The sequence below is a fragment of the Pinus tabuliformis genome, chromosome 8, assembly GCF_031772625.1.
Source record: "Pinus tabuliformis cultivar Carrire ecotype Pingquan chromosome 8, CPIR1, whole genome shotgun sequence".
Classification (NCBI taxonomy): domain Eukaryota; kingdom Viridiplantae; phylum Streptophyta; class Pinopsida; order Pinales; family Pinaceae; genus Pinus; species Pinus tabuliformis.
The window spans coordinates 1,022,393,272-1,022,405,369 of NC_142294.1; the positions used below are offsets into that span (position 1 = coordinate 1,022,393,272).

The 12,098-nt window shown below is 39.2% G+C and overlaps 1 protein-coding gene across 3 annotated transcripts in view; it reads left to right on the plus strand.

Annotated features, from left to right (window-relative positions):
- The first annotated feature begins 2,475 nt into the window (after window positions 1-2,475).
- The window catches only part of LOC149238863 (lactoylglutathione lyase GLX1-like), a 46,958-nt gene continuing 37,335 nt past the window's right edge, over window positions 2,476-12,098 (plus strand). The window contains exons 1-5 of one of the 3 annotated variants that reach the window (XM_089373206.1): window positions 2,476-2,653; window positions 9,824-9,983; window positions 10,089-10,213; window positions 10,494-10,558; window positions 10,694-10,906. In XM_089373206.1, coding sequence (XP_089229332.1) covers window positions 9,877-9,983; window positions 10,089-10,213; window positions 10,494-10,558; window positions 10,694-10,906 — 510 coding nt within the window. In that variant the 5' untranslated portion in view covers window positions 2,476-2,653; window positions 9,824-9,876. Of the gene's footprint in view, window positions 2,654-2,797; window positions 2,817-9,823; window positions 9,984-10,088; window positions 10,214-10,493; window positions 10,559-10,693; window positions 10,907-12,098 lie in introns of those variants that run through there. The other 2 variants (XM_089373208.1, XM_089373207.1) reach the window with 2 other exon arrangements.

Sequence of the window (12,098 nt, forward strand, 5' to 3'; positions counted from 1 at the left end):
TTTTACAAAATGCCCTAGTTTATTTCCTATTGCTTTTAATGATTTTCGCTGCTAATAATCAAAAGGTAGGGAATAGAGCCTACTCAAACCGGAACCGAAGTGAACGTCTCACACTCCGAGACAAAACTCATCACCCAAGGCTGCATATAGAGGCTTGCAGTAGCATAGAAGTAAGGCCCTCCTTCAAACACCCTGCCTTTGTCCTCTACGTTTGTAAAAACTATAGTGAAGAAACCCTTGGATCCAAGGTGCAAATCTATATCCCCCTTAGGTTTCCAATGATTCTTTATCCATGCCTGTAAAGCCTTCTCCGTTGGCCATAACCCCATGAATTTACAAATGACTGCATAAGTCACCATGTGTTCCCTATGCGCCTGTAGCGCTGGATCACTTAACACCACTCGGGGTGTGATGGTCGTTCTAGGCTTACAAGGTCCAATCCGTTTTTTGGTTTCAACATTCTGTTTTTCTTCGTCTGTTCGCTTTTCTCTTTTGACTTCTTCCTGCGCATTTTCCTGCCCCTGTGAGCTTCTGTTTTCCTGTTTCCCTCCTCCTAAAACTCCGGTTTTAGCCTCCAGAGGTTTCTTGAATTGATTAGAGATTGTCTGACTATAGGAAGGAGTGGAACTCCCCCCCTCTCGTCTCTCCATGGTGCTCAAAACTGAACTTTTGTTGCAAACCCTAGCTTTACGTGTTTTCTACCAGCGCTGTCGTCCAAAACACATCACTTCATATGATATTTGTTCATATGAGATTTTTTTTTAAATTAATGAGTTTAATTAAAAAGGCAAAAAGGGCTTAACTACTTTGGAGATAAATCTCAACCTTTGATTTCTGTATGTTACTATGAATTCTGTGAATGTTAAATCTCTCTCATCCACCTAATAATTATTGATAATTAAATTAACATTATAGAAGCACCATTCCAAAATAGACACATGTATCCACCTCATAATAATTAAATGAATGGTAGGGATTTAGCCTCCATAAAATATTCTTAGTAGTATGCACAAATCAAAGGTTGAGATTTATCTCAAAATTATTTATGCCCTTTTTACCCTTTTAATTAAATTCATTAATTAAAAAAATCATATAAACATGTGTCACATGAAAACAATTATGTTTTTTTGGGCATGTGGTATTGATAAGCCATAGTATTGGCCCATGAGATTTTAACAAAGCCTATTTTCTGCATCATAAAATGGGCGTGAATCTCCATAGTTAAGAATCTTGTTACATATTTAAAAAAATATATGTGTTTAACTGTGATTTTAACAAAGCCTATTTTCTGTATCATAAATTGGATGTGAATTTCCATAGTTAAGAAACTTGTTATATATATATATATATATATATATATATATTAGTTTGCTAGGTAAAATGAGTATCGAGATATTGACATGCCTAGAGAATGGCTTGAGTAGCCCTGACACAGGGGTATTTTTGCCCATAAAGTTTCAAAATGATAACCTTTTAACCACAAAGTGTCTTAGCAAAACACCCTCTTTCTATCTATTTTACACCCCATAGATTATTATATTATTTTAAATACAATTATAATTTAGTTAATTATTATAATTTTTTAAAATTTAACAATGCGAAATGTATAAATAAATATTTTGATATTTATTATGCATTGATGTCTACTAACATATACCAACTATTTATTTTATAACTTACGATGCTTAAATAGGCTATTCACTAGCCTAGATCCATCTTAACTTAGGATCTATCTAGCACCTAGAAGGATTAAATCTCTTTTAATTTTATCAAAATATTTGGTCCTCTTTGAGTTTGGTAAATCCATAATTAATTAGTTTAATTTTCATTTTAAATAAGCTATATTCCACATGAATACCATGAATCAATAACATAAACTAATTTTACTTTTAACAAATTAAAATAATTAAATAACTTTTACCTTTTAATCTTTTTATTTAATTTAATTTACCCAATTTTTTTTCACTAATAAGAAAAAAAACCATTGCACCCAAGTGCCATGAACCCAAACGGTGCTATATGTGAAAAGGATTATACCAACCATGAACTGTCCACGCTGGTGAGGATGATGGGCGATGACGTGGAATCACGTTGGGTAGGATAGTGATGGTGGCACCTCATCCGGTTATCATCTCGTAAATTTTCATACCTGAAGTACAAGTTTTTTCGATATGGTGAAGCTTTACATCTTAAAAGCAACGGGGGTGTGGATGTAAAATTGTCCAAATTCAGTGTATGTATCATTTTTTTGAAATAATTAATTTATAATCGAGTGGGCACCCCCGTCATAATTTTAAAGGTATGGACCCCTTTCTTTAAAGTCTTTGGAACATTCTAGCCATCCCACTAACGTTGGTGAAACGTTGGCCACTCCCGCGGAGGCAAGAAAAACTGGTGATCGAACGCACTTTGACAATGTCACAATCATATCCATATCCTCCTTAAAAGGCAAAGAACAGCGAAAACTCAATTATTTTATTCTCTGGGAAGATAAACGAGGAGCGAGGAGCGAGGAGCGAGGAGCGAGGAGCGAGTATAAGAAGACAGTAGGAGCCACACAGCATAGCATTTGCAACAGTAATTTGCACGAGCTGCTGCTTCACTGTGAGCACTTTTTTTCCAGAGAGCACTGTGAGCACTTCTACTTTTACAAGTAAGATCGATCACAACCTTCCAAAGCCTTTATTTTAACCCTGTAATGCAATGCAATGTTGTTTTGATTTCTCTATTCTTTCTCCATTTGGCTATCAAGTGCACGGAAGGGAGAAATAAGGGTGTCATTGATGGGAGATAAACAGTCGTATCCTCTGATTGAGGTCGTGGTTCCCCTCCCCTTCCTCCCGTTGGGAGAGCCATATCATTATTCGTTCAGTTGTAAATTTTGTTGGTTTTCACCGCAATTTTCACCATTGCTAGTCAGTATTAATGGCGCGTCTTTAAAATACAGGAAAATACCGTGATGTAATCCATGTCCACATTATTAGAAGAGGATGCACAAATTAGAGGGTTAATGTGAAATGTGCTATTTCATTTTTTCTTTACAAATGCTTTGGCAAACCTCTACTTTGTTAACCTCTAACAATACTTCATTCTTTCAAAATGCCTAACTTTAACTATTATTTTTATAAATTAAAGCTTTTTTTCACTTATTTATTTTTGGGGTTCAGATTTAAGTCTGTTAGAGTGGTTTCTCGAGACAAGAGGAATGATTACATGAAACCCTTATTGGGTGAAGTCGGGGTACGTGCCTGACTTGTGAGGCTTCTGGTAATGTAAGATCCGAAGCAGACAATTGACTTGCGGTTACTCGGATGGCGACATTGTCAATATTGTCTAACGATCTGTCAGTCCATTCACTAAGTTATAATATCGCAGTAGCAAATAGTTTGTGCTTCCCTGGAAATGAGGTTCACCGTTCATGTTTTTATCCTCATTACCGCCAATCTTGCAAGGGTGCTTTGCAAAGATATCTATGATGACTGTAGGCTTTGCTGGATATTCGTTCTAACCATATTTTTTGGTCTCAACCCTGCCTGTCCAATTTCTTAACGTGGAAGCCATAAATGGATACATGTGCTCATGGACATGCCTATCCAAAACAAAGTAGTCCACATGACAAAGTTCTGCACTGCACCAGAAATTAGCTTGAAATAAATAGCTTTTTTGATGGCAACAAATTTCAAGATTACGGTAGGATGATCAGATGAGACAGGAAGTTAGGCAGTTCGAAATATTTGTAACAGAGTGATGCAGTGCCTAGGACCTGCAAAGCAGAATACACAGCGGAAATTAAACTCAACAACAATTGCAATTAATATAGGACACGTTAGGACACGCATTTCTCACACAAATTTTCATTCATGATACAAATTCAGACATAGATCTAGATTTTACATTGTAAATTTAAAATTTGTAAGTTTTACAAAGTAACATCATGCATGCAAATACAATTGTGACAGATTCATCAATGATCCAATAGGCAAAAGACAAGAAACTGCAGTTTCCTCTGGGGTGTTACATAGGTAGTAGCAATGCATGCCAATGGCAAATACAAAACAACTACAAGGTAGTAGGTAGCTCATCAATCATCAATATCATCATCAAAATCGGCATATCACTGTCATGGTCACCACCGCTCTCCTCTGCTTCATCCTCTCCTTTGCATCCAATGAAATCTATGCATTTTCTGGTGTGGAGGATGCATTGTTTTAAGATCTGGCCGGCTTGAAACTGACTCCGCTGAGTTGGTCCAAGCCGGAAAAAAAATTTCAACTCGGCAGAAAATTCGGTTCGGTTGGCCGAGTTATGACTGACCTGGCCGAGTCATAGCATGACTCGGCCGAGTCAGTCATAACTCGGCCGACTCGGCCGGATCCGTAACTACTCGGCTGGGTAGCTAACAGTGGCCAGTGAACCATAAAAACACGCATTTTTTTGATTTTTTTTTTAAATTTTTCTAAGCGCGGGGGACTCCAAAGGGGTTTATGAATTAGTTTGCTGGTCTTTGGGGTCCATTCCCCTCTCCCAAACCCTAGTATTTGATCATACTACCCTACTAAGGCTATGCTATTCATGGGAATGTTAAGAATCTTCATTTTCATCCTTTTGCTTAAATTTTTGACATTACCATGAAATGACTCGGGATGTTTGAGAGTGGTTTCGTCCTCTTTGGATTTCATATGGAGAAAGTAGAATTTTAGATTTCATTCAAAATCCAACAAACTTATCGGTTTTTCAGGATTTCAGGATTGCAATGTTTCCATTGAATTTGTCATGTATTAGGGTATGGAACTCGTATTTAATCAAGAGTACCAATCCCTCTATGTACCTTGATGTTAGTGACATTGGTTGTCGAACTCCGGGATTCGCTCCCAAACCAGGAGCTTCCGAAAATGTCGCTCCCGCTCCCCGCTTTCGCTCCCGCTCCCAATTAACACTAAGCCAGATGATGTTGGCAACTCTAGTAGTAGCCAGTAGTACTAGTCACAGAATTTTGTTGTAGAGGCCATTTCTAGCCTCCTTGGTTATGTGTTTTTGTTTTGATCTCTATATCATCATCGTGTAAGTATTGGACAATGCATTGGATGCCATTTTAATATAATGGATATGTTCATGAGCCTACTTTGATCATCTGTTGTCTTCTATCTATATTCTAATGCTGTGTGTTTGGAAACATGAATGAAAATCTTTAAAATTGTGTTTTTATAAAAAATAAATATTTAATGTATTTTTTACAACGACCAAGTCATTGAAATCGAGCCGGCCGAGTCGATACCGAGTTGGAGTCGACCCTCGGCCGAGTCGGAGTCCAAGTTAGAGTTTTAAAACATTGGGAGGATGACCCCTTAAGAGTATCACCATTGTCAAAAGAGTTAGGCTCTAGCACTGGGTTATTAAGATCCAAGTTGGCCAATGCCAACTCAACACTGCTGTCCAAACCCATATCATCAGGAAAGACATCTCACATCTTTGTCTTTCCCTTCAACCACTCATCCCTTTGCCTGTAAATAAGACGAAGGATGGTGTGCACATACACCATTGTCTCTGCCCTGGACTGCTCAAGCCTGCTCTTCTTGACACTAGACAAATTCCCATATGTGCTCCAACTCCTCTTGCAACAAGAGGATGAAGTCACCTGAGAGAGGAGCCTCATGTCTAACTGTTGTAGAGAAGGGCTTGAGTTGCCCACCAAGAATAAGGCTGCTTAGTCCCGTGTCTCTAATCAAATCATAGCCTGCAAATCGCTCAAAGCCAGTGGAAAAATTTGCAAAGGCATCCTCCACCTCATCAAGGGATGCTCTATCTTGAAATATTTGCCTCAAGGCATCCTTCCTCCCCTATGAAATTTCACCATCCATGGGAGGAGGGAATCTGCGGGAAGGTCCACCATTCAACCACTCATGGCTGTAGTAATTTGGTTTCAATGAGTGAGCCAAACAATACAAAGGTGTGCAATCCTTGTCCCATCTGCTGACAAGAATATCCTGTATGGTGGTGAAGGCCTCTAATGATGTATCATACTCAGGGCACTCACTCTGTAAAATAATGGTCCTCATGGACTCAATCATGGAATCCCATCCCTCGTAAACCTCACCTAGGATGGGTTGGTTTGTATCCTCAAATCATAGCGAAGCAATGATAGTCCATGATCTTAATGGTGAGATCTACCCTCTCCCACCAAGTATCATCTAACACTATGTCCTTAACTCTTTTTGAGGCTGCTTGATCTGTCTTTCTCCAAAAAGACCAAAACCCAGAAATAACTATGGCCCCAAGAGCGGTCTTGACCTCCCTCAACCTCTTTAACATGATGAATGAAGAGGCAAACCATATATCTGCAATCTTCAACAATGATAGATGGGTGTACTCCTTGTAGACTGTGAGGGCATTTTTATGATTTTGTACCAAGTTGTGGATATGTCGTGCATCTTCAATAATACTTGCAATCCAAGGCACATTAGAAGCAATAGATTTAAGTGCTAAATGGACAATGCAAGGTGTCTAAAATACTTGTGGATATTTAGCTTCCACAATCATGCCAACAACCTTGCAAACAGGTGCATTGTCTTTAATGATTTGCTCACAAGAATCAACACTTACATCTCCAATAACTTTAATGAACAACTCACCAATATATTGTGCATTTTTGTATTGTCCAAGTGCATCCACTAATTTCAAGAAAACTGGTTCATTCAAGGAAGACATCATGAAGTTGATGAGTAGGTGGCGAGTTAGATTTGTCCATCCATCAGAAAAATACTAACCCCAGATGTTGGCCATGCTGATTTAATATGCTCAAGCATTTTGTCCACCTTTTTCTTTGCCTTAGTCAACAATGTGGTTCTAAGCTTCTCTGACCCAGGAGGCACATACCCTGATGGAGCCCCTTGAGTTAGAGCTCGACACATCTCAAGAAATAAACGTGAATATGCAACATTAAAGGATATGAAGCTCTGATAGAAAAAGAATGCAATGGTGAGATCAAGCTCTTCCCGTCTCTCTTTTTGAAAATTTTTGTCCATTGGACCAAGTGCCACTACCTTTCTTTTTGCTGCTTGACCTACACCCCCACCAAAACTCTCAAATGGAAATTTGTTGTTGCTTTTCCTCAAGAATGGAAGGGGATCATCATTTTTGTTTTCTTTAGATGATGCAGCCACCCTTGCCACACCAACATTGGCATCTTTTTCCATTTCTTTCCTTTTAGCTAAAGACACCTGTGTACATGCTGCAATTCTAAAACCTGGTAAGGCCAACAAATGAGCTTTCACACGGTAATAATTGATCTTGAAGTGATTGTTGCAATAGTTGCATTTCCAAGCAACATTGCCTCCTCCCTTCAACTTGCTGCCTGGCCCTTGATCTCTTGTGACATACTTCCACAAGGGATATTTGTTTTCTTGAGCCTGCTGTCTTTCTAAATTCATTCTGCCCTCAACATTTGAAGCTGTTGTTGCAGCCCCACTTCCAATAGAGGGAACACTTGCAGACCCTGATGAAATTGGAACAGGAGGGGCATCACCAATGGCGACATTCTTCCCTTTCCCTGTTGCCCTTGATTGAGCCATGAATGCTGTAAAAAATAAAGAAAAATGCACAAACTTGTAAAAAAAATGGACATGCAAACTGCTGTAGCAAAAATGCAAGAAAAAAGAAGCAAAATACACTTACCTTTTTCTTGAATCACCTCCAAATTGCTTCCAAACCCTTTGCTAGAAGCTCCCACACACCCACAACAAGAGAGACTCTCAAGAATGAGTGACAAATGAGCCCAAATCAGTTTTCAAAGGCTGTGCGACATGCATTTTTGTGGGACATGTGTCCCAAAATCGGGACACGATGGACACGATCTTCGGATTCGCGTGCCCTTCGAATCCCATGTTCCAGGATACGATGGACACAAGAATCGGACACGTGTCCGATTCGTGGGATTCGGGACACGGGGGGGTGTTTGGATGAATCTGGTTTCTTAGCATCTTTGATAAAGAACCAAAAGCACCTTTCTAATAACTCTTGTCATATTTGTACAAATGGCTTCAAATTGGGTTCGATACATGGGAACTTAACCACTCGAACTTCACCTAATTACTAATATGCAAATTTGAAATAGAGCCTTACTGGGCATTGCAAAGTAATATTAATTTAGTAAGTTATAAGAATATTTGGCTTGGAATAATTTCACAAGTGCAAAATGTGCAAAATCTGAGAAAATGCATTCTTGCATTGTGTAAGCACTCATGAAGGCTTATTTAGCAAGCTGGGTGCTCCATCATCTGTGAAACATTGCCCTAATGATCTAGCAGTCCTAAGGTGTAAAACCTCCATTAATTGTTAAAGGTGCAAATCTAATATAGAAGCAAACTATTTCCAGCAAGCTAACGTGCATCCAAAAATGCACGCTAAACTTGATCAAAATTCAAATGCACACTCCTTTCAATCTAGAGGTACAATACTGAAGTATTTCACATGGGTGACAACCCCATATGTAATCAGGTGCCCCAAAACCGTCTCCAGTTGGAAGTTATAGAGCTTGGGATTTCAATGATTTTGCCTGTTTTTGTTAGAATTAGAAAAATGCACGCCCAAGCCTCAATATGCATCCAATTGATGGTATTAAACTTGTTGAGTGTTCATCATGACCTATCTGATCTAATTCCCATATGATAATATTTGCAATTCAGGTCCAAAAGGTTGCTGCTGTAGCAAAACATAATGTACTTTCTTGACATAGAAGTGCAAATCTTGCTGAGATGGCATATGGAAATGCACGTACTATTTATCAAAGAACCTATGATAACTTGTGAAGGCATATGGCTGTAGTGTTTGACACACGGTGCAACACTTTACACTTCCAGTTTCGTCAAAACTATCATGAGCTAAAAGTTATAGACCTGCAGAAATAGTATTTTCATTGATATTCAATATTTTTTTGGTACTTCTAGGCAGTTTTGGAGAAATACTGGGTGAGCTCTGAAGCACAGACATGATGAATAAGTCTGCCCTAGATAATATACTCTGCTCAGGAATGATGACAAAGGCTTATATTACCAATAAACCTGATTAACTATGAAAATGAAAGTTTGCACATGATCTCAACTGGGCAGGGATGCTCCTGCAACACAGAAAGGAATCATAATGCTTTCTGGAATCACTTTTTTTTTCTCGCTTGGACCATGGTTTTGACTGTTCATATGAATCCTGCATTATTACAATGGATTGCGGGATTAAGAGATGGTCTCTTCTTATGCTGTACTCCTCAAAAACTAATTGTGCTCTTTCCTAAAAAATCTATCCATTTTCAGCAATCGATTCTCAACCCTTTTCCTTATGGGGGATGCATACCAGCTCCCAAGTTTGAAGATATGAAGCACTGACACCACGAGTCTTTGTTAAAGTTTACAAATTGTTTTATAGATAAGTTTCAGAATGTTTTGAACCTGCCTGATAACATTATATTTCCTCTCTAAAGACAATGTATTATTTTGTAGAATTGAGCATTATCTTATTAATGGGAGTTTCAACAATCACAAATGGATGATTTGTTACAAAATGCTTCTGTAACTACTAGAACAATTCAACTTTGTTGATTACTCCTAGTAGCATTTTTGGGAGAGAAAAGCTCTATGACATTTTTATTCTATTCTTGTTGGTGGGTCTCATTATTGTCTATTCAACTTACAAAGTACTAGGCTATTATTTTTAAATAAGGCAAAACAAACTTCCTGATATCATGGAAGAGCTTTTCTGATGTTCTTATATTTCAGCTATGGTTAATTGATGCTGCTGGGACATAATTATATTGACCTTATACATACTTCTGCAGGCAACGACTCATTATTAAAACTTTTAATATTTTGAGCATCTGCATTTTGAAGAATGGCTTCAGGAGAAGCCCCTGAGAATGTATTGGAGTGGGTCCAAAAAGATAATCACAGGTTTCTTCATGCTGTTTATCGAGTTGGCAACCTGGAGAGAACCATCAAGTATGTTATTTGCTATTGTTGGGTGAATGGATTGCATTCCAAAGGCTTAAAACTTCTAAGTGGCAAGATTCCTTGATGTTTATATGCATTTATGTTTTTATCCAGATTCTACACTGAATGCTTAGGAATGAAGCTGTTAAGACAGAGAGACATTCCCGAGGAGAAATACTCAAATGCTTTCCTTGGGTATGGACCAGAGGACTCTCATTTTGTTTTGGAGTTGACATATAGTAAGTTGCATATCTGCTTGGAATCGTGAAATTATTTAGTCTTTGAATAATATAAGCCTCTGCAACAGTTTTAAGCATGTGTGTTTTGGCTTATATTCATCCCCGTGTAGGAAGACTAAAGCAAAAGGTCTTCCAATTTTTATAGTTTTTAGATTTCCAGTGGTGCTGTTTTGTTTTTTCCATTGCAGTAAAATTGAATTTTCTTTGATTGATATGTTTTCTATTTCCTGTGACGATCCGTTGTAGTTCTCACTTGCTATAGTGGTCTCGCTCTTGGCAGATTATGGAGTTGAGAGTTATGATATTGGCACAGGGTTTGGACACTTTGCAATTGCAACTGAAGATGTAGGTATCCCTTTATAGTTTGTTGCAGATTTTGAAGATATAACTAGAAACCTGGCAAAGCAATAATCCTTTTGTCATTTTTTCATCTGGTTTTCTGCATTGATGAAGCATATGCAAATATGGAATGTGCTGCAGATTTTCAAGTTGGTCGAGGACATTCGAGCAAAGGGAGGTAATGTCACAAGAGAACCAGGTCCTGTTAAAGGGGGGAGCACAGCGATAGCTTTTGTGAAGGATCCAGATGGCTACCTGTTTGAGCTTATTCAAAGAGGTCCAACACCAGAGCCACTATGTCAAATCATGCTTCGTGTTGGTGATCTTGATCGATCCATCAATTTTTATGAAAAGGTAACAAAAAATTGAATTTATATTCACTGAATGACGTGATTTCTTTTCAGCAAACTTGCGGGACAATGTACACTGCATTCCAATGTGTAATAGCTTATGGCATTATGCTGAATATATTTTTTTTTTTCTATGTAAAGGCTACTGCTATATTAAGAAAAGAAAAATATGTACAGAGTTTAGATCTCGTGAGGAGGCCGAGGCCAGTCCTCAAGCTGGAGAAGCTTGACATTTCTGTCTATCTGCTTTAACTGAGTGTCAAAACTAAGTCCATAACCATGGTTTTTGGACAGCGAATAACCTGGACTCCATCTAACATAGACATCATGGCTACTGGCAGGACAGTGCCAGTTTACATTGTAAACATTGAAACAAAAAGAGCTGACTGCTGAGGCTTGAGACTTACAGCAGTAGCTATAATGAGACTGTGAACTGAAATGTATACAAGAAGAAGACACCATATGTAATAACATGATTACAAAAAGACAGAACAAAGCACCCGATGAAAAACTAGGCTGGCTGGCTGGTCGAGTCCGTCTGCACGCCATTGTCCTGGCTTGGCGAGTCTAGCCAGATGACCATCCCATCCTTGTCCCGAAGCAACTCTCCTGGATCTGGCTGAGCCTGAGCGCCGAAGACCTCCGCTTCCATGTTCAGATTGGGCAATTGCAGAATTTCTTGGATGGAAACGTCATTGCCCGAGACATCCTGAGGCGATGCATGCTGGACCGGGGCGTTCTGGGTTGGTGCAGCCTCGAAATTGCGGGTTCTGTAAACCAAGCCGGTCATATCACCTAAGAAGATATCACTGTCATGAGCCCTTGCAGGGGAGCTAGAATTGTGCCTACCAGGATCTTCCTCCGTAATGAAAACAGTAAAATTGACCACAACCTCTGGCCTGACCAGGCGGCTGGGGAACCTGAAGCGGAAAGACTGGTAGGTTCCTTGAGGGAGCAGACTTTCCTGCTCTGAATCGTCCGTCTCTGAGGAGGGTGGTGCCGCATTGATGGGCGAAATTGGCTGCACGTTTCCCATTTCAGAACTGACCCGGACCCCAGATCTTCCACCGCGTCTGGGGATACCTCTGCTGCGCGGCATGACTCTAATGGCTTGAGAACCCACGCCTTTGTAACACCTTCGATAACCAGAAGCCGGGGTGACCTTTCCTTGAATGCACAGAGCAGCAGTATACAGG